At 31.7% G+C, this 22,258-nt stretch overlaps 8 protein-coding genes across 14 annotated transcripts in view; 4 read left to right on the forward strand and 4 right to left on the reverse strand.

Moving 5' to 3' along the window:
- Positions 1-350: 350 nt before the first annotated feature.
- The window catches only part of LOC109602506 (uncharacterized), a 181,663-nt gene continuing 159,755 nt past the window's right edge, over positions 351-22,258 (reverse strand). Inside the window, exons 1-5 of one of the 3 annotated variants that reach the window (XM_049969511.1) lie at positions 3,074-3,206; positions 2,845-2,998; positions 1,323-1,469; positions 1,132-1,261; positions 351-575 (exon numbers count right to left, since the gene is read on the reverse strand). In XM_049969511.1, coding sequence (XP_049825468.1) covers positions 418-575; positions 1,132-1,261; positions 1,323-1,469; positions 2,845-2,913 — 504 coding nt within the window. In that variant the 5' untranslated portion in view covers positions 2,914-2,998; positions 3,074-3,206 and the 3' untranslated portion in view covers positions 351-417. Of the gene's footprint in view, positions 576-1,131; positions 1,262-1,322; positions 1,470-2,844; positions 3,210-22,258 lie in introns of those variants that run through there. The other 2 variants (XM_049969513.1, XM_020018887.2) reach the window with 2 other exon arrangements.
- On the forward strand, positions 4,740-5,701 carry LOC109602502 (uncharacterized). The gene is made up of 3 exons (XM_020018883.2): positions 4,740-5,053; positions 5,106-5,307; positions 5,579-5,701. The coding sequence occupies exons 1-3, from the start codon at positions 4,786-4,788 to the stop codon at positions 5,640-5,642; spliced, it is 534 nt and encodes a 177-aa protein (XP_019874442.1). The 5' UTR covers positions 4,740-4,785; the 3' UTR covers positions 5,643-5,701.
- On the forward strand, positions 6,543-8,446 carry LOC109602504 (uncharacterized). Its single transcript, XM_049969510.1, has 5 exons — positions 6,543-6,650; positions 7,190-7,460; positions 7,514-7,706; positions 7,763-7,949; positions 8,010-8,446. The coding sequence occupies exons 2-5, from the start codon at positions 7,190-7,192 to the stop codon at positions 8,229-8,231; spliced, it is 873 nt and encodes a 290-aa protein (XP_049825467.1). The 5' UTR covers positions 6,543-6,650; the 3' UTR covers positions 8,232-8,446.
- Positions 9,341-10,957, forward strand: LOC109602496 (facilitated trehalose transporter Tret1-like). Its single transcript, XM_020018875.2, has 2 exons — positions 9,341-9,407; positions 9,475-10,957. Exons 1-2 carry the CDS (start codon positions 9,356-9,358, stop codon positions 10,800-10,802), a joined length of 1,380 nt encoding a protein of 459 aa, XP_019874434.2. The 5' UTR covers positions 9,341-9,355; the 3' UTR covers positions 10,803-10,957.
- Positions 11,050-14,823, reverse strand: LOC109602509 (caprin homolog). Its single transcript, XM_020018891.2, has 6 exons — positions 14,412-14,823; positions 14,036-14,171; positions 13,055-13,253; positions 12,746-12,950; positions 12,171-12,605; positions 11,050-12,106 (listed from the first exon to the last, which is right to left on the reverse strand). Exons 1-6 carry the CDS (start codon positions 14,541-14,543, stop codon positions 11,648-11,650), a joined length of 1,566 nt encoding a protein of 521 aa, XP_019874450.1. The 5' UTR covers positions 14,544-14,823; the 3' UTR covers positions 11,050-11,647.
- LOC109602510 (protein jim lovell) lies at positions 14,907-17,473 on the forward strand. 5 transcript variants are annotated; one of them, XM_020018893.2, is made up of 11 exons: positions 14,907-15,138; positions 15,478-15,746; positions 15,795-16,094; positions 16,146-16,286; positions 16,337-16,381; positions 16,434-16,469; positions 16,526-16,597; positions 16,656-16,812; positions 16,867-16,993; positions 17,044-17,179; positions 17,222-17,473. In XM_020018893.2, exons 2-11 carry the CDS (start codon positions 15,558-15,560, stop codon positions 17,324-17,326), a joined length of 1,308 nt encoding a protein of 435 aa, XP_019874452.2. In that variant the 5' UTR covers positions 14,907-15,138; positions 15,478-15,557; the 3' UTR covers positions 17,327-17,473. The 5 variants fall into 5 exon arrangements, with proteins under 5 accessions (XP_019874452.2, XP_049825465.1, XP_019874453.2 ...); XM_049969508.1 differs by lacking the exon at positions 14,907-15,138 and having other exon boundaries at positions 15,230-15,746; positions 17,056-17,179; positions 17,234-17,473; XM_020018894.2 differs by lacking the exon at positions 14,907-15,138 and having other exon boundaries at positions 15,232-15,746; positions 17,234-17,473.
- LOC109602501 (syntaxin-5) lies at positions 17,824-19,616 on the reverse strand. Its single transcript, XM_020018882.2, has 4 exons — positions 19,289-19,616; positions 19,002-19,235; positions 18,221-18,744; positions 17,824-18,166 (listed from the first exon to the last, which is right to left on the reverse strand). The coding sequence occupies exons 1-4, from the start codon at positions 19,434-19,436 to the stop codon at positions 17,966-17,968; spliced, it is 1,107 nt and encodes a 368-aa protein (XP_019874441.1). The 5' UTR covers positions 19,437-19,616; the 3' UTR covers positions 17,824-17,965.
- LOC109602507 (serine/threonine-protein phosphatase PP1-beta) lies at positions 20,631-22,220 on the reverse strand. Its single transcript, XM_020018888.2, has 7 exons — positions 21,997-22,220; positions 21,744-21,875; positions 21,463-21,693; positions 21,238-21,414; positions 21,038-21,186; positions 20,852-20,986; positions 20,631-20,800 (listed from the first exon to the last, which is right to left on the reverse strand). The coding sequence occupies exons 1-7, from the start codon at positions 22,043-22,045 to the stop codon at positions 20,747-20,749; spliced, it is 927 nt and encodes a 308-aa protein (XP_019874447.1). The 5' UTR covers positions 22,046-22,220; the 3' UTR covers positions 20,631-20,746.

Below are 22,258 nucleotides of genomic sequence, written 5' to 3' on the forward strand. Positions count from 1 at the left end.
ACTTTCTCAGGTGGTACCGGAGTAACCGTAATAAGTTTCGTAACGATAATTATTTTATGTGTAAATTAAATAATGTTTTGTGTTTGTTTTCAATATATGTCAAATTATTTTGTGTTTTTTATAGGTTAATTTATTTAACTCATTCGTTTAATAATCAGAATAGTTAAATCAAAATTAAAATATGAAGAGAGGATTTTCAGAAGAAATATAGTTTCTAATGAAATAAATAAAATTCATTAAGATTTGAAATATATAAACTGAAATTCATTGAAATTCATTTTTTCAGGTATTTTATCTTTAATTTGACATCTATAACTCAAAAAATTGATTTGAAGAATAATAAACGCAAATTCAAGTTAAATACATATATTTTATTAAAAATTAATGGAACAACAAGTATATTAAATAAAGGTAACTTTAAACAGCAGTGTTGTCCACAGCTTTTTCTGGAAGAGTCATCAAGGGGTTGATTTGACCATTATAGGTGATCTCTATCACCCCTGACTTAACTGAATTGAACTCTGCCAATTCTTTATAAAAGCCATACATACAATGCAAGTTGTACCATAGTATTACTGAAAAAAATAATAAAATAGTGAGTTATTAGTTAATTAACAGATTTTATTTAATCCTTTTCATAATTTTTTGACAAAATATAAACAAATTTTGATTGAATTTGAAATATTTTAACTTAGATATTTTGTTTAGACTACGAACAAACAACATTTTAGAAGGTGAACCTCTCATCTGATTTGTATAATTAACTAATTACATTGACGATAAACTAACGGTTTCACACATATGTTCAATCTCCTTGAAACGTGCGTAAATTTTGTGTGGTTGATTATACAAAAATCGATTTGTCTTCAAATTTATATAATATGATATAAATGTAACTTGTATGAAGAAAAAAATTAATTACTTCAAGAGAAAGTTAAATAGCAAATATTCCATTAAATTAAAAATTGCATAGTTTTATTTCATTTCACACACTACTTTCTTTGTAAATTATTCTAATGTTGATTTGAGGTCTTATTAGTGATAACATGAACATTTTAATTCAATCGAAAGCTATAATCACGAAGAATGTAATTTTTACCATTTAATCATTATGATTGATCAGATACTTACGACAAATCAAAAAAAGCATCGTGAGCAAAATGGACTCTTTGAATATCATGTTCATTCCACAAAATATGGAGAGTATCATCAAATTTACCAGTTCAAGAAGCATGTAAAGAAGAACAATACGTTCTTTAGCCTGTAACAAAACATTGTTTGAACCCAATTGTGTGTAGATATCACAATGATTTCTTTCTTACATTAATGATCCCGTAAATGAGAACGACACCACAAACCAGATTGTAGACCCCCATCACGATTCCCAGGATGAAATATAATCGTTCCTCATGGGTTTCGTTATAGCTCAGTTCGATGCCGCTACCAAGAATTGCTGCTACACCGAAAGCCTGCAAAAAATTTACTTTCAAATTCTGTTACAATTACCTAAACGCTCGTTGCGGGTTAAATTTTCATTCATTTGAAAGTTAAAGAATTGTTGCATGCATATTTATTTAAAAACTGAATATTTGTATCTATGTCAAACAATAAAAAAAACTTATGTGTTGAAAGGTCAAAATAATATTTAATCAATACCACAACCAATTTTGTGGACACGAACGTCAGTAAAACATATCCCATAAACAAAACACAATGCCAGATAATATTGTTTCCAGTTTTACTAAAATTTTGGACAAGACCCAAGAATTCGGTTCAAAAGATACTTGAAAATTTTAAATTACCAACTGATTGAAATTTGTTCCTTTGATGATCAATTTTCCACATGATACTAATTTAAAAAGAAACCACGGAATTAAAAATTATTTACTGTTGACAAAATAATTTATTTTATATTTCTGAGAATACAGTAACTTAAATAAAACATCATAATTATAATTCTACTGTAAAAAAGGGTTGAAAATGTGGACTATTTATGTTGTAACAGTAATTAAACATTTAATATGTTTAATTACCTAATTTATTCTTATATTAATATTTAATTATAATTTCACATTTAGAAAATTTATTTTAAATTACTTCAATATCTTTACTCCATTGTTTAACCACACAGTTAATGAAAATCTATATATTCTTTATTATGATCTTTATCTGTTTCCACTTTTATTTATACATATGGGTTATTGATATCTTTATTATTCACATTTAATGTATGTTTGTGTTCTTATTAATTTTTTATGTCTAGAACATGAATATTCTATCATACTTTTCTAAATGGGAACCTTAAAATATTGTAATCAATTTATGTATCGTTGTCGGAAAATTGATTTTTATCAGTTTAATGTGTTTTATAGAGTATTATTGTTGTTATTTTACTTAACATGAGATAGTCAAAATCCTATTGGTTTTCTATTACTTCTTTTAAGTATTTCTTATAATTATTTTCAAAATCAAAAAATTAATTAAGTCAAAAAAACTTTCATTTTTAATAAATAAATTTATATATTATGTTTATTTAATGTTAGTAATTATTTATAGGATAAAATTAACTAATAAAAAGTGAATTTCATTTTGCTTAAATTTATAAGTTATATGTTTTATTCATTTTTTATAACAAATCTATCGATTATTCTAGTTTCTCCTATTAGTTGGTTAACAGACAAAAAATTCCAAACTCTCTCGTTGTCTCGATTTTCAATGTACTATATTTTTTAATTCATCACCTTTAAATGCCAATTTGCAAATTGCTTCGTGTTGAACCTTGCTAAAACACTGTTTCCGTACTACGAGGCCATAGATAACACCTTCACGACGGTCTTTACTCACCAAATTAATCATGGCCATTGCCATAGCACCGCTCTTCAAGTTGAAGCAGAACAGAAATTTTTCAGGCATTTTTACCAAACGAACTCTTCACTAACAACAAGAAAAAACCCGACCGCGTAAAAGGCCTAAATTCTTCTCTTGTACTCTCACTGCACTAAAATACGTTAGTTTATTTTTAGACGGTACTTCGAATAAATCATCCAGTTATAAAACTACGAAAAAATCTCACACGATCTATTATAGATGTTAAAATGTTTTGGAATGATTTTGGCCAGCACGTCTATTTGGCATATCTGTGGACCAACTGAATGGATGGATGCTGGTTAAATAAAATCGAAAGACGCCAGACGTCCCGACGCCTCTCCTATCCGAAACTTTGTCGTTTTCTAGTCTAATAATACACTGACGCCGCGGATGTGATGTTTCACTAGTTTACAATAAGATTTTATGGAGAAAAATTTAATTTTTATTATCGCCGTTCTCCAATAATTTAATTAGTGAGTGGCCATAATAAACATCTAGTTCAGTTTTATTTTATTATTTCATAATGCCTGTATCTGTTATATCCCACGCAGTAAAAAATCAATAAAAGAGAGTTTAAGAAACCCTATATAATTTATCATTCAACTATCGTTAAAGTTTTATAAAAGTTCCTTTAATCGCCCTAAGTAAGTAGCCTAATGACCGTTTAAAAATAGTCCAGTTTAGTTCATATTGTGAGTCACTGGTTCAATACCTTAGATTTTAATCAATTTTAATTTCATAAGTTTACAGTAACACGTGGTTTTGTTGTTAGTATTACGAAAGCACAAAATGTGATCACATGTAAGCTCATCCTACAACTGCGACATAACCATGTTAATGAATCAATTTTAATTAAAAGTACTCAATCCCTTGTTTTGTTGCTAATAAGAGACGTTACCTGGGTGTTTTACCGCGCATCTGTTTAAACACAATATAGCTTATCGGGCACCCGATATGCAAATTTTGTAGTTCCAATAGATATGGATAAATCGTGTGTGGCTGTGTCAATTATTCACATTGTAAGTATATCACAGGCCCCTTTAACTGGTCATTAATTGCTGCTATTAATTGAGATTTTACAGTTAAATTATAGTTTGTAAATTGCCTTAACTATTTAAAAATAAGTTCAATAGCCTATGGGAAAAATCTGTGTTTAATGTTTACAAAGGCCGCACCTCAACGTACTATTATCACGATGTATATTTCGTTAACATCATGTGGGTGTGCACTTTAAAGTGTTTTTATTTCAGACGTTGGTGTCCCTTCGAATCTACGAAATTGGCTGGAATTTCATCGCAAATGAACTTCCCTTTGACTCTAGCAGCATCAAATTAGATGTTTTGCGAATAACCATCCACTTACTCGTAATAACTGGCTTTATTTACGGATTTATTGCTGTTAGTATTACAAAAAATATGTTAAAGAGTGTATATTATATACATAATTTTCAGAAGCAGCCAAATTTTATATTACCATGGATAATTATAGCAGTTCTAGTACTCACAACCTCTTCAGGTTACGCTATATATTATTTAAAAAGTGGAGATACATCACAGAAAGTCGTTAACTTATTGGTTGTAGGTAAGTAATTGTTGTATCTAAAGTTTTATTAATAACTTTACTATTTATATTTTTAGCTGCACTATGGATTTTCTGGTTTAAAGTATACAAAGCTAGGAAAAAAATTGTGGAACATGAATATAATCTATTAAAACCTAGTTTAGATGGAATGATAAAACTGCTGAAAAATTATTGCATGTCGTTTGTGAATAAATAATTTGTAACTAGACTGAAATAAATATTTTTATTAGCAAGTAGGCTTCAAATGTTTCAAATCGTTGCCATGCTCCTAATAAATACTAACCGTCGTTTAGATATGATTATAAATGAAAATAAAGTGCGTTTCTAACGTTACAAATGTCGAAGAATCCAATATCCATACTGCAAGAATGGGCCATGCGCGAAAAGAAGCCTTTTCCACAATACGTAACCGAATGTGTCGGTACCCCTCAAAACCCAGAATTCAAATGCACTGTAACGTTCATGGGATACTCAACAACAGTAGTGGCATTAAATAAAAAGAACGCAAAATCCTATGCGGCGGTAAATATATTGAATTACTTGGGGCAAAATAACATCGCTCCGAACATTCTGTTACATATAAACCAATCGTTGATATCATTAGGTAAGTTTATCACCCAATGCCAAAATTTACATTTATAATAAACAACTTTTAGACTCAAAATGTATGTTTAACTACATTAGTCAGTTGAACGAGTTGGCCGGCAAGTGGGGCGTAGAACAGCCCCAATACAAGGACGGACAACATGTTCAAGACAGTTTTGCTATCAATTGTTATTTCTTAAAGTTGCGAACAGAAGGTCTTGGAAAAACAAAAAGGGGAGCAAAACATAAGGCGGCTGAATTAATGTGGGATAAGTAAGTTATAACTTCACAATTATACATACTTAATTAATAATAATAATAATGTTGGAGTCTTGAATTATATCCTTAGACACGATGTATCTGCATCGAAAAACCAATTATTATTATTGTATGATAAGAAAGAAATAAAAGTTGTTTTTATTCTGTTATATAGAAAGCAACAAAATACAATTAATTGATAAACACAGACTACCAAACATAAAATTTAAAATTGTACATCCTTTAAATAGCTTACTTTCTTACAAATTTAATTATTTTTTTTCAGACTTTGGTCGGAATGCCAGTCTACTTTACCAAGATTTGAGCAATTTAATTTTTCAGCTTTATAATTATATGCCCCTTAAATTAATATTATTTTTTTGCTAATAAAATCATTTATTAATGGAAATATTCAAATTTCAATTATGGCGTTGCAAATTAGATGTCATACGTAAAATAGTGGATAGCTAAAAAATTCAATTTATTTTTCTTTTAATAAAATGACTTTTAGTTTATTATTATTTATAGTAATTATATATCTGTAGTTCTTAGAAAGTACTTGAAGGTGCACAAATTCTATCGCCATCTATATTTTCTAAGTTTAATTATTAATTAATTGATTATAGGAACCTCTAATTTTCAGTTCTATCTGCCCATTATTTATTATTATTAAACAATAAATTGGGAATTGTAGAAAAATTGTTCTGATGATTAAATTATGACATATTGCCCCAAACAACACTCCTGGTCGAAATATTTTAAGATACTTATATTAAGTACGTCATAATAGTCAAGAATTTATCCTAATAATAATTTAAATATAGCAAATTGCAAAGCGCCCTCTCTATAAATTGTTAACAAAAAATGATTTCAAAAAATGGAATAGGTAGTTTTGATAATATCAGAGAAAATGAACTCTCGGAAACGAAAAATATTATTCAATGAGACTTTTGAAAATATTGTTTAATTATCTAATCCCCACAGTTTATCATTCTTCCACTCGACCAGGTAACCTCCCATTGCATCGACATAGAGTAAATAAGCGAAAGTAGGTTCCACAAGAAGTATCAGTGTTATGTGAATTTATTTCATTGAATAGAGCAATTACTGCTGTTGCACCTGTTATGTGTAATCAGTGAAATACTTCACTGCTAGAAGTGGTTAGAGTGACATCTAGACTATTTCTAAAGAAACAGCGAAATACTGCATACTGCAATTTCGTTGCCATATCCTCAGTTCACATCGGGTAATTAGATAAAGTTACTTGCGTCTTCTAAATTCGAAACAAACAATAATATTTTATCTGTACCTTGTGGGTTTTGTGTGGATTTAAGTTATTGTGCACACATCTGGAAAAGGTAAGTAAAACTATATACATTGTTTTATGCATATATCAAATATATAGGTTAATTATGGGGATTTCCCCAGCTCTTTTTGGTTATACCATAAATAATATCATAGATTACCGTGTTATATAATTTACATAGCTTATATATTAAATATATATATATTAAATATATATATATATATATATATATATATATATATATATATATATATATATATATATTAATTTATAAAATTGCACAACATAAGTTTAGACCACATCATGTTTTCAACTTAATTGATATTAACTCTAACGTTTAATGTATCGATAATAGATGACGTTAACACCGTCTTTAAAAAATAAAAACACGTAATATGAACATTTAATTTACTTTAAAATATTAATATTTGTTTTATTTTTCTAATACTCGTTATTAAAATAATTTTATCAAATTGTGAACATAAAAGTAACAAATTTTTCTGTTTGACATTACATTTTTTGGCAAATTTCACATTAAATTCGTTGAATTTCTCTCGTGTCACAACTTTCATTTGTCAACATATTTTTTAGATGTCCAAAAATCCGATAAGTAAACTTCAGGAGTTTGCGGTGACTCAAAAATTAAGCATGCCCGATTATGATATTATAGGAATAGGAACCGCACAATCACCCAAATTCTTATGCAGATTAAAATACAGCAATCGGACTGTAGAAGTGACTGGTATATCCAAAAAGGATGCCAAGTTTCTAGCTGCACAAAATATGCTTATTTTATTGACAGCTAATAAAAGCGGGACTTCAAACGATACCATTTACAGAGATGTTTCGTCCAATTATATAGGTAATTTATATAAAACATAGTAGTGTTAGATTTTATTTTAATCCACGTTTCAGCGGAAGTAAATTATGTTGGGAAAGTAAATGAATTTGCCAATCATTATAGGCAACGACAACCATGTTACAGCGATGAGGCTCCGATTAATGGAACATTTGTAATTCAGTGTACATTTATGAATAATAACACTTTCGGTTACGGAAAGACCAAAAAGGCCGCAAAACAACACTCCGCCGAATTAATGTGGAAAAAGTATAGTATATTTATAACTTTCCGTTTCTTTTTAATACGTTAATTTTGTGCTCCAGATTGCAAGAGGATGACAGTCGCTGTTATGAAGAACCTGGGAAGAATAAATCAAATGGATTATCAACGGCACAGGACCTAAAAACCGATGAAATTATCAGAGCAATCGAAGGACTGACATTGGAGCATATGCAACCCCATAAAGTCAATGTCAAAATTGAAGTTACACAGTCACCTGTTACCAATTCTGTAAGCCTTGTTCAACCTGAATTTTATATAATAAATACAATGTTTAATTTAATGTTTCAGAAGCGTCTAAAAACTATACAAGAGCTTAAAACGGATTTATATTTGATGAATTTTGATTATGAAATTTCAACGTTTAGACCCCGCCCACTGATCTTGTTGCTGAAAGCTAATAATGGAATTATTTTGTTGGGGACTGGTTCTACTTATGAAGAAGCAGAACACAGTGTTTTATCAACTGCAGTTGAGATTGCTAAACACAAAGTAGATTTAATCAGTTTGTGAGTTTAGTTTTTTAATTCCTTTCTCCTTTCATTTACTCACTAATTATATTCGTTGATTTTTAATTTTATACGTAAATTAAAGATATTGTACATGAACAGATATTGGAAATAATTCCTTTCCATCTTTTAAATAATTTAGAAAGCTAAATTGTTTACAAAATGGAACTCACTTATAATCTGAATTTTGTCCAACTCCTCTGTTCATTTAATATTTATATACATTATATAATACTTATAACTTTCTTTGGAGTTATCAATAAATTTGATTTATAGATAGAAGTTTATATTAATAATTAATATCCCTAATAGAAACTAAGAATTGTATAAAGTTAAATTGAAATTAAAATATTTAAATAATTATATTATTACTATAAATTAAATACCAATTCTTGATATTACATATATCTAAAAATGATACAGCTAACCTCTGTATGGGTGTGGGAAAAAAGTAGAACCTAAACTATATTGATGAATCTAAAATATGAAACAAACTCAAATTTGTACATTTCTCCTTTAATTTAAAATTTTATTTGACATTAATGTAACGCCTATCTGGGATATCTTGAAATTAGTCTATCGCATAACATGGGACGCTCTTGGTAAGTCCTAGATAAGACATCCCTGGGACGTACTTTGAAATGTAAATCATTATATATACAAATCGATATTTATATTGCCCAAATTGGCATTTTTTACTAATTTGGCAATATTAATTATGAAGTCGCAATTCATTGGCAAAACATCATATCATCATTGCCATAAAAAATATTTCCAACTATCAAAGTACGACGTTATTTGCTTACAAATGGATTTAATTGATAACACACAAAACTCGGCGATAAATTATTTAAACAATACGATTTACATCTATTGAAAGAAGTCTAGTTTTGTGTGGTAAACATATCATGGAATATTCTACTTGTCCCACTAGTGGTGAACGAACAGAGTAACAATTGTACTCGAGTAAAACACCTGTTTTTTAAGTCAGTTTGATGTCATACAGTTCATTTCGGATTATAAGATCAAAATTAAGTTTACTTATTTCCTAAAAATTTCCCAAAGCGCTCCATAACTAAATTGGTTTTAAACACAAAAGGTTGTAAATGTGATTGTTACTTTATAATTATGAAAATTGCAATTAACAATTATCTATATCAATATCTCGCCGCATTCACAGGTAATTTAATAGTTTCATCTTAAATTATTGTGAGCATGATTTTGTAAATTTATGAGCTTTTAATTAGGATGTTTGAGTATGATGTCAACTGGAATGCATTATGGGTGGCCCTCACCGTCCTTACCCGTTCTGCAGTCACCCGACTCACCAATGCCCATAACCAGTGAACAAGGATCTATCATAATTACTATACTAGAATATGGAAATATTGTGGGATGTATAGTGGGAGCCTTCATTGTTGACAGGATTGGAAGAAAAAACACCATTCTGCTTACTTCACCGTTGTTCTTCGTCTGTTGGATTATGTTGGCTCAATTCATTTCAATATATTTTATGATGTCTGCTAGGTTTCTTGCTGGTTTGTCAGGAGGAATTATATGCACGGTTGCGCCTATGTATCTTGGTGAAATTTCACAACCTGAGATAAGAGGCCTTTTAAGTTCTCTAATTCAAGTTTTGCACATTTTGGGACAGCTAGTTTTCAACATCTTTGGAAATTTACTTGGTATAGACGTCGCAGCATATATATGTGCTGTGGTTCCTGTTTTACAATTTGTGACGTTTGTTTGCATGCCAGAGAGTCCATACTATCTGATAATGAAAAACAGGCACAGTGACGCGGAAAAGAGCTTGCACAAATTTAACAACGGTGTCGAAGTTGAAAACACCTTGAAAGAAATTGTCAACTCTTTCAAAGAAGAAAAGGCTTCCAAAATTAGTGTGTTTGAGATAATAACTGATCCAGCAAACAGAAAAGCAGTGTACATCACGTTTGGCCTGAGATTTTTCCAACAAGCGACTGGAATAACGGCAATTAGTTTTTATGTGAAAACTATTTTGATTGATGTCAACACCGGATTATCTCCTTCTACAATATCCATTATATATTTCATGTTGCAATTAATGGTGTGTTCGTTGAATTCAACACTAATCGATAAAACTGGACGCAAACCATTGCTGATATTTTCCTTTATTGGAACTGGAATTGCCAACGCAGTTTTATCCATTTACTTCTATTTTAGTGCTACTGTAGATTTCAGTGAAACTTACTACAAATTTATACCTGTGATCGGTATTTTAATTTATGTGTTAATCTTTAATATTGGTTTAGCGTCCACCCCAGTAGTTTTATTGGGTGAATTCTTCAACACCAGAGTTAAAGCAATTGCAATGGCCAGTGCGGATATATTTTTTTCTATACTTATAATAATTGTGTCTTTCTTTTTTCAATTTACCAAAGATTATGTAGGACTATATATTCCATTTGCTGTATTTTCAATATTGGCAATCTTTGGATTCTTGTTTGTATATTACTGTATTCCAGAAACTAAAGGAATGAGTTTAGAGAAAATACAACTGTATTTAAGAGGAATTACAAATGATGAGGACAATTAAATATATTAATTAGATATTTTATTTCAAGTATATTTAACATATGTGACAACCATTTGTAAAGAGATTTTAATTATCTCTTCTATTTTTATGAATTATACTGAAACATGGGGATGAGATTTGATTTTAAATATATGAAAATTAAAATGTATGATGTTATAAAATATTGATTTATCATATGTAACTATGAAAATTGAGAATCTCAGTCCAGAAAATTAATACATACACAAAATTACAAATAAAACAAGTGTTTTGTCAGATATCAGATATTTTTATTTTCCAAATATATAATAAAGAGACTAAAAGGAATACATAAGTAAAGCCAAATTCATATTAAAATATTTAAATCTAATTCTTAAATTAGATTCAAGCCCTAGATTATTCGACGTATCTAAAAATGATATAAATAATCTCTTTCGACTCCCGTGTGAGTTTTATGGTAATGTGTATATCTAGAACTCGAGGTAATATACTGATATTGGTAAAAAATTAGAAAATAAAATGAAAAAAAATCACCGATAGGAAATTAGAGTTGATTCTTAATTTTAACCCATCAAAATTGTAAAATTGTGCAGTTAATTAAAGTTCAATTATATTCGCTAAAACAGAATGCGTTAAACCAAGTTGCGGAATCTACAATATGAAGCAGGTTTTAAATTTGTACATTTCCTTAAGAAAAAAATTACCGAAGCAACTATTAGCTTACAGCATTCTATTCAATAATCATCATTAGAATTACATTAATTTAAAATTTTGATGCATTCAATTTAATACAGTTCAGGAAAAGATCAAATAAATTTAAATTAAAAATAAAAATGTACATGTGATAACTCTTCCCAAAGTCAATTTCAATGCCTAGTCTGAGGTCTAGCGTTACCGTTCCTGGTTTGTCTTGGCCTGTTATTGTACCCATCTTTAAAGTCCTTATTATTAAAATCCCCTTTGTAGCCGTTGTTCTGGTAAAAGTTCTGGTTCCTGGGCGCAAACTTTCCATTGTTGTGCGCCAAATTGACATTGTTCTGCACCTCGTCGCCGAATTGCGCATCCCTTTCGTCAACCAACATTCCTCCACCGTTCTTCTGCACGCCGACCGGCACCTGCGGCTGCTGAGGCGGTTGCTGTGTCTGCGGCTGCTGCGGTTGCGGCTGAGGCGGCAGGTTGTTCAACGTTGGAGGCAAGTTGGCTAACGGTGCCTGAAAATGGGGCGGTAGTGCCATAGTCGGTGGCAAGTGGATGCCAGAAACGAAACTCTGGTTGGTGAACGTCTGAGACGGGATCTGATCAGGCTGAGGGTCGATCTCGGATTCCTGAACGTCAAAAATAAAACGGTTAGTTAAACGCCATCAGAATAAACTGCTCAAATCAACTAACCTGCAGGAAGAAGAAGCTGCCAGCACCAAGCACCTCGCTAATGGGCCGTGGCGGAGGCGGCTGCTGCTGCGGCACGGCCTGCACCTGCGGCGGTGGGCCCTGGTGGTACAGCTTGTCGGGTCCTACGGGCGCCGCGCCGACCAACTGGTCGATCACCTGCTGCGTTGGCGGCTGCTCGAGGACCGCGTGCGGCGGCGGTGCCTGCTGCATCGGAGGGGGCACCTGCCCGCCAGCCACGTGCATGGGCTGAGGCTGCTGTTGTTGCTGTTGCGACAACCCGTCCAGTGTCAGAGATTCGATGGGTAGTTGATGGAGAGTCAAGTCATGGGCGGCAGCTGCGGGCGGCAGCTGATCGGACTGCGGCTGTTGGGGCGCGTCAGCTGTGAGGTCTTGTTGTTCGGCGGCGACTTCCGTTTCCACGTATGTCTCAAACACCTAGTCAAGCACACACCAAGATTTAATTAAAATTATGATAGAAAATTTCCTTGCAATTATTTTAAACATGAAATGGACTAAATTTTTTCGTTTCCTATTTCATGCATTTTAATGAGATAAAATTTAAATGTGATTCTCACTTGAGCTTGGTCGAAGTAGCCACTCTCGTGGATTTTGCCGAGGACCTCCTTGATCTGACAATAGGTACCACCAAACACTTCCTTTTGCTTGCCATCGACGACTGCGAGCAAGTGCTCAGCAGCAGCTTGAACTTCATTCGTGAAGGCAGTCGGATTGCCGGCTTCATGTTTAGGCGTCACCGCGGGGTACAGATCGTCCAATAATCTGAAAAAAAACATTAATTATACAATTACGTTATTAATTGATTAAATAAATATTACCAACAATTTTATAATTATATTAATTATTTACGTGTGTGGAATTCTTACTTGAGGTCAGATTCAGTTAGTTGAGCTGCTCCATTTTTCCCATTGAGAAAGTCATCCCTTACAGACTCACTGCCCATTTGGTTTAAAGCATCCTGCACAAGTAAAATCTCCCTTAGCCTGGCCAGTTCCTGTTGATTTTTCAGAGCCGCTTCTCGTTTCGCCTGTTTCTTCGCATCTTTCTCGCTAACGTTGACAAGTCCTGAGAAACATAGTTGATAAAAACTGTTTGTGATATATTTCTGAGAATATTTAATAAAATTATAGTTAAATAATTTTAAAGCAACATTTCCTTACTGAATGCATAAAGTATGTGGAATTATTAGGTTCCAGACATTTTATGTTGTCAGTTTTATATCTTTTAACAAAAGTTAAACACAATATTAAAATATTGATAGAACAGAAATGATGACATATCTTGAAACATTTAAACAATATATTATTTACATTTAAGTTTTTATCTAATAAGTTATACAAATTACTAGAATTATATTTATCTATATCATCATATTATTAGTGAGAACAAAACAAGCTGTCTGTATATATTTTATTTGATACTTCATTTATGTCTTTGATATAAATGTTTAAAACATAATTTTTAAAAGAAAATTACATACTTGTCAAAAAGGATCAATTTTTAATAAAAATTGAAAATCAGTATTTTTTGACATGAACAGTTCTTTATTGTCCTCTAAGCTAGCATTAATTAAAATCAAGTTGAACTTGAATTTCAGGTCATACAGAAAAAAAAAACAATCTTTGGAAAAACATGCTGTTATCAATGAATCAGTTAAGTACTTTAGTATAGCATATGTTATTATACATTTAAAAAATTTACATGAGTAATAATAATTCTTATTAATCTGAACAACAAATATTCCAATTAGATATTAATATTAAATTTGTTAATAAAAAGCTTATCTAGTAATGTTAATAAACAATGAAAACCATAAAACATGGTCAATCAATTGAACCATATCTTACCCATAAACTGTTTACTTAAGTCCCTAGCAAATTCCAATGTTTGAATAACTTCGTTGAATTTGGCTACAGCAGTCTTTTGATCCTCATTTAGGGTTTTGCCAGCGTTTTGCAATTCCTTGTATGATTCTAATTTTGACTGAAACATCAAAAAACATGGAAGTGAAAAGCTGATAATTGCAAAACATGAACGGTAAAACTCAATTATATTACGGCACGAATTTGATAAAAGTTATGCGAACTTTGCGAAACAGTGATTATGATTGGGAAATGCATGAACGACCGTAGAAAAACGGTATGTGTGTCAAAAGTGGTGAAAATTTCCGGTCGTGTTAAAAAATCCCGATCGGATCCCCATCAGGAATCGATCGGTCCTTACCTTTCGTTTCTCTAAGTTCCTAATTTTATGCTCTATTATTGTTATTGCTTGCCTAAGAGGCGTCGAATTGTCCGCTAACGCAGTATCACCTATTTGTTTTTCTACTTTGACATTAGATGCGGCTGACGGCATTTTTTACAGTCCTACGTCGTAATTGTATCACTCACGAAGTCTCGCCCCCACTGAAAACACAGGGTCGTTAGTCTGTTGGACTGCGAACACCACGTTCCGGTCTCGGTCTGATTTGCGAAACGTTATAAAACTGTTTGACACAACACAAGGGAGTCATCCATTGAAAAAAGCCGACCGGAAATGTGCGAAATGTACGTCTGATTGGCGGTCGGCACAGGAACTGCTCCGCTCGTGGTTAACGCGCGATTATTCAAAATAATTTCCCACCATTCTTGCATGTGGTCATAAGTTGTGCCATTTTTACGCTTCCATTTGACACTGACAGTCCAACGTTGAGTTGTTTTGGATATTAGTGTTATGTTAAATTACATTCTGCTGTCAGTACTATTTAATTAGAATAATATATAAATGTGTGGGAATTGCAAAAATATCGCCAACCTCTTATAACGAAAGAAACTAAGGAAAGGAGACCTGTTAACAGAAAAAAAATGTATACTAAAATAGAAGGAAACAATTAAATAAACCAACTAACTTTTTATTATTATAACATTCACATAGTTGTTCATAAAAAGAAAAGTAAATTTAAAACAAAATTGTAAGTAACGTCCAAACTATATTTTTACCGAAAACAATGTTCAAATTATACCAAATTGATGTTATAAAATTGGAAAAATATTATTCAACGATAATAAAAAATTGTTAACCAACAACATTCATGATAAGATTACTAAGAATAAACATTTTAGGGAAAAACAATTTTCACAATTGTTTCGAATAGATGGCGCCATAGAGTGATAAACGATTGTTGTGTTTCTGTGCGAATTGTTTTTCGTCCAATAATCAGAATCTTAACAATTAAACTTCCCCTGATTTCTCTAAACAACTGCATTGATAAAATCCCCCGATTGCCCATTGTAAAATTTCTAATTTACAGCCAAACAAGCTCAGCCCATGAGTTATATTTAGCAGTGAATAATTAATAATTTATCACGCGTTTTGCGAAAACACAACACGATGGAACAAAAGATAAATTTAAGGGGCGATCATTACAACCTAAAATGGAACAGTTTTACGCAAAACCTGATCCAAGTTCTGCAAGCCAAACAATCCAGTGCAGCATTGACCGATGTCACACTTTATTGTGAGGGCCATTTCATCAAGGCACATAAGATTGTTCTTGCGGCATCCAGTGTTATTTTTGAAGTATGTTTTTATAAGGTGTTAGCTAGGTTTTCTAATTGTGAGTTTTAGGAAATGTTTAAGTATCATGAAGAGAAGAACCCTTGTGTTATATTGAATGGTGTGAACATTCGAGATTTACAGTACATCATTGAGTTTATGTACAATGGACAGACCAATGTTTATGATGGGGACTTGCAGGGAGTTTTAAATTTGGGTGAAACTTTACAGATCAAGGGATTGAGTTCTGTGAAAGTTAAAGATGTAGCTAATGCCACAAATAGCATAGGTGGTACAGTAAATACTACTGTAAATAATAATTCAAATAATGTTAATTTATTATCACAACCGGCTAAACTATTTGTACCTATTGTAAGTTACACAATAGATATTTTACATTACATACAACAATATTTTTTGTAGTTAAATCTTTGTGCTCAACCTCAAAAAGTTAAGAAAGAGGAACAAGAAACAACAGATAAACTGCCTAAAAATAATAGCAATGAGAATATTCCGCCAAAAAAACGAAAATTGGCATCAGAAATTTCTGAGTCCAAAGAAAATGTAAGTTGTTTTATTTTGTAATTAATTAATATACAGTATTATTGTTTCAGGTTGAAAAACCCACTGATTTAACTATGGATAAATCTGTTAAAACTGTATGACAATAAAATAATTTATACTTTATATATTTTTAATATTTTTTTTTAGGAAAATAATAGTACAGAAAACCCATCACCAATAAGTGTGAGTAATTTTTTTATTGAATTAAAACTAATTAATTAAATAAAACTTAATTGTAGAGACCGAAATCGCCTCATGAATGTGACCATCCATATTTTGTACATGATGGTGGTTCACTAAAAAAACTAAAGGTATAAATTTGTTTTAAATATACATGCTTTTCTGAAAATTATTTTATTATGATTATAGAAAACACCTTCACAAGTAATTAAAATAGAGAAACTCGCTGGTACAAGTACTAAAAACACTTATAAAATTGACATACCAGAAAAAGTTCCCAGACCACCAAATGCGTTTATGATTTTTGCCAACGAGTGGAGGAGGAAACTGGCAATAGAGAACCCCAGTAAATAAAAATTATATTTTATAAATCGAGTGGTCGTCATTATTTTTTTTTTAGATGACTCCAATAAGATCATATCAATAAAACTGGGCAATATGTGGAAGAACTTTTCACCAGAAGAGAAACAAGTCTACTACGCGCAAGCGAAAAAGGCAGACGAAGTGCACAAAATCAAATATCCCAAGTAATAGAACAAATTCCATATGTCAATATGTATTAATACTTCAATTTTAGTTACTATTACAGCCCCAAAGAAGCACGCATCAGGAAAGCAGCGGCGAATTTAGGAAAGGGAGTGTCAACTGATAAGGCGATGGAGCTCGTGAATATGGTCGTGAAGGAGTCGGCGAAGACGGACAATTTTATAGAGGTAGTATAATTTTAAAACGGTATCGCTAAATATTTTATTAAGAATTTTGTTGAGATCGAGGTACAAGATGAGGATTCGTTCGAGAACGCCGACGTCACTGAAGAACCCGCCGAAATACCCGAAGTCCAAGAAATCCAAGATGATTAGCCACAGAAACAATGTAATTATTTATAAAAACGTTTATTGTGTAAAACGATTAAGTTATAGTTTCTGTTAGATGAGGGAGACAAAAATTGCAGCAACGTAAATTTATATGCCAAAGTACGAATTAAATATTTTTCTTTATACTGTAAATTTTTTAGATTTTCTGAAGAATTCTTTTTTTGTTTAAAGCGTTTGAAGAATGTTTATATCAAATTACTAACTATGATGAATTAAATACTTTATTATGATCTTTTGTTACAAATTACAATTTAGTTATAATCAAGTAAAACAAATATTAACCGTGAATATCATTAAAACAAATAAGTTTTAAGAGAGATTGTTTTTTGTATCTATCATCACAAAAATTACTTATTAATTGCCAATAATATATGTTTGTCATATATTCATTATTATAATGTGGTGTGAATGTTATTAAAAAATAAAAGTATCAAGTTCAAAGTTTGTTGTTTATTAACTAGCAATAAGTTAAAATACAAAAATTACTTATAAATGTTTATTAATTGCCAACAATATATGATAAATATTATATACAAAACATTAAAAGTAAAAATATACACAAAGTCACTGATTGGTCATAATAGTTATATACACCTTCAGTTCCCACAATGTATTTATATTATATTACGCTAGAAATACCACAAAGAATATAAAGAAGAATATCAAAACTCCAAATATCTTTATCATGAGCCACCTGTTTGAGGAAACCGACTGAAAGTATTTTAAAATTTGAGCGTGGGCCGCTTCGATATTCAACTGTGCGTCTTCCACATTACTGTCGATTCTATCTACCATCTCCTCTTGTTCTTTTACCATATGAGCCAGCTGCAAATCAAACATTAAGACGACAACCGATACATAATATTTGTTTTAACGTACTTGTGAGAAAATTCCTCCCAATTCTACGATCGTCGACTCGATATTCTGCATAGTCTCGGCCCGACTTTGCAGATAATTATCCGTCTCATCGTACATCAACGCCGCTTGAAGCTGCGACTGTTGCGGTTGCTGCGGCAGCAGCGCGGAACTCTCCAGATTGATGCTTACCTGATCCTGTTCCTGGTATAACAATCCTTGGTTCTGGTTGGTAACGTTCGGCGGCGGCAAACCGCCCTGAGAGAACTGGTCCCGTCGCGACTTCTGGTGTCGCAGATTCTCGGTACGGACCTCCAATATTTGCTTGAAGTCGGACGACATGCTTGCCAGTTTCGATTGCAGGGCCAACACGACGCTGCTGGAGTGCGACTGGAGATGTTTGCCCCTGACTTGGGCCCGCTGGCGTTTTGAAACATCTTGCAGCTGGGCTATCTGCTGGTTTAAGCTGCTCAAGTCGCCTTTTATCATATAGGTCAGTTCCTGGATTTCGGCAGTTCTGTCGTCAAATAACGACTTTCGCTTTGCCACTGAAAAGTTTTGTGTTCTTAAGACAAATTTTACCATGATTAATATTTTTCCTACATTAATTTACCCCATCTTATAAGACACACACATAATTCTAAACTATAAAAAAAATATAAAATAATTGTTTGAGTCATGGTCATGATATACAAATTTAATGGATGCACAAGTGTATGTGTAAGTAATTATTACACTTTCTAGAACATTAATCATGACATGCACTCCTACTCTATGAAACATTTTCAAAGATTTTAATACTTACACAATGTGAGTTTCTCTAATTTGGAGTATGTGTTGGCAATATTCTTTCCAATATTCTTTGCAATAAGCATAAACTCTGAATGGCTTTGTATAACCTTTGATCTTCGGGGATCCCTGGCTGCCACAGCCCTGGCAATATTTCTTCCCTGTAGGGTTTGAATTGTATTTACAAATTCACTGGTTCTGTCCCTTGCAGTCATTATGTATTCTGGTTCACACTCTTCAATATGATCTTCTAAAAACATATTGTAATGTTGGAGAACAAAATTACTGGTTGGATGTTTTTACCTTCTTCTAAATAGTAGTCGGGAGTGACATTATTTGGATAAGCGGAATTTACGTAATTGATATTGTTGTGTTGAGTGTAGAAACTATTATTTCCGATTAGCACTGAATGATCACTTTCAGGCACTTTTCCTTTTCTTCTAGATAACATTTCATATTTATAATTTAAGGACTAGTCTTTATAATTATGGGACTTTATTTATTGACAGTTAAAGATTATATTTTTTTAATATACACACTCATTTGGATTTTTAAATTTAATAATATGTAATTAAAATATAACAGTGGCAAATGTTCACAAATGTCAAATTTGACACGTCAAACACGTCATTCGCCATAGAAAACCTACAGATCACAGACAGATAATATATTGCAACACCAAATTCCCAATACCATAGCGACATTCACGTCCGAACTTAGGAAACATTAGCAGTAATCTGTAAATTGGAACGTATTTTCCGTTTTTAATTATATATATTTATTTGTCTATTACGAGAAATATAATTTTTAAAAAACTGTAATTGAAAAATCTTGTAAAACTTTATTTATCAATAACTCTTTTGTCGACAGAATATCTATGCTAGCGCTAGAGGCGGTTGAACTATTTCTATTTCAACATGGCAGTCTTCTGTAATCTGTAAGAGGTATACAAAGAGAGAAAGTACTATTTAACTATTCACAGGTAAGAGTGACATACAAACAGTATGTATACTTCTTCTTCTTCTTCTGGGGATTAATGTAGGCAAACCGACCACCATAGAGAGAAATAAACTGGAATCGAGGACGAAAAAGATATAATTTTGGGATGCCTCTAGGCTACTATGGCACTAATCTAAGTTTTCTATGCTTGCGGGTTGAAAGTTTCAACTTGAAACATAACAGTACCCTTTAGTAAACAACAAAGAAATATAGATATGGGTCGGCCGGACTCGAGGATACTTTCCATAAGGAAGAATCTGTTTAATAACCTTCAGGATAATTTAATAACAAGAATTTATTGTTATACCAATCGAAAAGCGTTTGATTCGATTGCATTTTGAGAGAGACATCTGGCACGACAGAGACAGTAAAAGTCTGCTAATTTGCTCCGTAGTGGAAGACTTACCGTCTCTGTCGTGTATGATCTCTCCTTCAAAATTAAGTAGGATCAAACGCTTTCCGATCTATATAATAAAAATAATGTAATTTTAATTTACTCTAAAAATATGTAAAATTATTAAGAACTTTTATCTTATATATTAATAAAAACAACAAAATTTGAAATATCATGATCAGATAAAGATATTTTTATAGATAAAATTAATTTTTAATGTAAAACAGATAAATATGAAAAATACAAATAATGCATATTAAAAAAATTATTTATACATAAAATAAATGTCGTATAATAGCTTAATGTTTTACCTACGAATGGTAAAAAATACATGTAACAAATTTATAATTAATATCATTTTTGTATATTTAGAAACTTGATGCAGATATAAATTCACATTCGGCTGCTTGTGGCCTCAAAATCTGAAAATAAATGTTATGTACATAATTTTACTAAATTCGAAGTGTGTTTACCAGAAACGAGCAAAGAAGATTTTCGTCTATCCGCAACAGAGCTCCCGCATTCTCAAAATATCCACAGTAATTGGGTGCCGAAAAAATAGTCACTAATTTTCTTCCTCCAAAAAACATGTAACCATCTTCCACAACCTATCGAAATTATCATTAATTTTATATTATACTATTAATTACAGTATGTACCTGATGAGCTCTAACAATTAAATCTAAGTCGTGCTTCTTCAAAAAGCTTTCAATTATATCTGGACCAAATGTGAACGAAACTCCTCGATCGTTGGCTCTCCAGCCGGAATCGTATTCTGGATCTGACCATACTAAATCACACAACAAACCTAAAACAATCTTTTAAGACTTGGTGTGGGTTATTAATTGAAACTTTCAACCTGTAACAGGTATCGTTACAGGTCTTGGAATTTCCCTAATTTGTTCGAGACGGAACAAATCTGGACTTAAACCTCCGTGACAACAAAATATTTTGTCCTCTATGACCGCAGCTACTGGAAGCGTGTTGAACACATCACAGAACGTTTTGAATATTTTGGTGTCGTATCGTCGTTTACCTAAAAATGCTGAAGTAAATATATTACAAGAATGGCTAAAATACTTACACTCATCAAAGAATCCATAAAATTTACAAATATTTTCTGTTTCGTGATTGCCTCTAAGCAGAAAGAAGTTTATGGGGTATTTGATTTTGTAGGCAAACAATAGACAAATAGTTTCTAGAGATTGCTTTCCTCTATCTACATAATCTCCAAGAAATAGATAATTTGCGTCCGGCGGGAATCCATTGTTATTGAATAGTTTTAAAAGGTCTTTGTACTGACCATGTATGTCGCCTAAAATTGTATTATTTTTATGTGATTTATTATGACCAGTTGAAACTTACCCGCAACTGTTACAGGTGATTCCAACTCCAGGAGCATTGGTTGTGCTAGAAAAATTTCTCGTACTTTCTGACATAATGATATAATTTCGGACTTTTTAAAATTTATTTTCTTCAGATTTTTTGAATGCAGAACTGAAAAAATGACAAGCTACATGAGAGCAATTCATTATTAATACGACATAAATACAAATTGAAACATATTTTATTACTTTTTGACTAATAACTTAGATGAGACACAATAAGTCATACTTACCCTCAGGTGATGTTAACTGATAGATTATTTTATCTACATCTAGGGCCATTTTTCCCGAAAAATCTCATAAAAAATAAAATTGAAGGAGCCAAATATTTTTCTTATGAACGTATACTAGCAAATATCAGTTAAAAACTGTTATCATTTATTATCTGCTTTATCAGAGGTGAATAATTATTTAATATTTTCTATTTTATCTATAAATGCGTAAAGGTCGCAATAGTTAATCAATCGTCACTATTTTATTATTGTTCATTTTTTT

The sequence above is a fragment of the Aethina tumida genome, chromosome 7, assembly GCF_024364675.1.
Source record: "Aethina tumida isolate Nest 87 chromosome 7, icAetTumi1.1, whole genome shotgun sequence".
NCBI lineage: Eukaryota > Metazoa > Arthropoda > Insecta > Coleoptera > Nitidulidae > Aethina > Aethina tumida.

What these genes read in the sequence shown, in the direction of transcription:
- LOC109602509 (XM_020018891.2), bottom strand. Translation starts at nt 14,543, where the DNA reads ATGCCGTCAGCCGCATCTAATGTCAAAGTAGAAAAACAAATAGGTGAT. An exon ending in GGAACTTAGAGAAACGAAAG is followed by an intron (nt 14,172 to 14,411) that starts GTAAGGACCGAT and finishes TTGATGTTTCAG; the next exon opens with TCAAAATTAGAATCATACAA. An exon ending in CTTAAGTAAACAGTTTATGG is followed by an intron (nt 13,254 to 14,035) that starts GTAAGATATGGT and finishes TATGTTTCTCAG; the next exon opens with GACTTGTCAACGTTAGCGAG.
- LOC109602504 (XM_049969510.1), top strand. Translation starts at nt 7,190, where the DNA reads ATGTCCAAAAATCCGATAAGTAAACTTCAGGAGTTTGCGGTGACTCAA. An exon ending in GCCGAATTAATGTGGAAAAA is followed by an intron (nt 7,707 to 7,762) that starts GTATAGTATATT and finishes TTTGTGCTCCAG; the next exon opens with ATTGCAAGAGGATGACAGTC. An exon ending in AGTCACCTGTTACCAATTCT is followed by an intron (nt 7,950 to 8,009) that starts GTAAGCCTTGTT and finishes TTAATGTTTCAG; the next exon opens with AAGCGTCTAAAAACTATACA.
- LOC109602501 (XM_020018882.2), bottom strand. Translation starts at nt 19,436, where the DNA reads ATGTTATCTAGAAGAAAAGGAAAAGTGCCTGAAAGTGATCATTCAGTG. An exon ending in CGACTACTATTTAGAAGAAG is followed by an intron (nt 19,236 to 19,288) that starts GTAAAAACATCC and finishes ATATGTTTTTAG; the next exon opens with AAGATCATATTGAAGAGTGT. An exon ending in ATTAGAGAAACTCACATTGT is followed by an intron (nt 18,745 to 19,001) that starts GTAAGTATTAAA and finishes AAAACTTTTCAG; the next exon opens with TGGCAAAGCGAAAGTCGTTA.
- LOC109602496 (XM_020018875.2), top strand. Translation starts at nt 9,356, where the DNA reads ATGAAAATTGCAATTAACAATTATCTATATCAATATCTCGCCGCATTC. An exon ending in ATATCTCGCCGCATTCACAG is followed by an intron (nt 9,408 to 9,474) that starts GTAATTTAATAG and finishes GCTTTTAATTAG; the next exon opens with GATGTTTGAGTATGATGTCA.
- LOC109602502 (XM_020018883.2), top strand. Translation starts at nt 4,786, where the DNA reads ATGTCGAAGAATCCAATATCCATACTGCAAGAATGGGCCATGCGCGAA. An exon ending in CCAATCGTTGATATCATTAG is followed by an intron (nt 5,054 to 5,105) that starts GTAAGTTTATCA and finishes AACAACTTTTAG; the next exon opens with ACTCAAAATGTATGTTTAAC. An exon ending in GCTGAATTAATGTGGGATAA is followed by an intron (nt 5,308 to 5,578) that starts GTAAGTTATAAC and finishes ATTTTTTTTCAG; the next exon opens with ACTTTGGTCGGAATGCCAGT.
- LOC109602510 (XM_020018893.2), top strand. Translation starts at nt 15,558, where the DNA reads ATGGAACAAAAGATAAATTTAAGGGGCGATCATTACAACCTAAAATGG. An exon ending in CTAAACTATTTGTACCTATT is followed by an intron (nt 16,095 to 16,145) that starts GTAAGTTACACA and finishes TATTTTTTGTAG; the next exon opens with TTAAATCTTTGTGCTCAACC. An exon ending in CACAAAATCAAATATCCCAA is followed by an intron (nt 16,994 to 17,043) that starts GTAATAGAACAA and finishes CTTCAATTTTAG; the next exon opens with TTACTATTACAGCCCCAAAG.
- LOC109602507 (XM_020018888.2), bottom strand. Translation starts at nt 22,045, where the DNA reads ATGGCCCTAGATGTAGATAAAATAATCTATCAGTTAACATCACCTGAG. An exon ending in TGTAACGATACCTGTTACAG is followed by an intron (nt 21,187 to 21,237) that starts GTTGAAAGTTTC and finishes AGATTGTTTTAG; the next exon opens with GTTTGTTGTGTGATTTAGTA. An exon ending in ATCTTCTTTGCTCGTTTCTG is followed by an intron (nt 20,801 to 20,851) that starts GTAAACACACTT and finishes ATTTATTTTCAG; the next exon opens with ATTTTGAGGCCACAAGCAGC.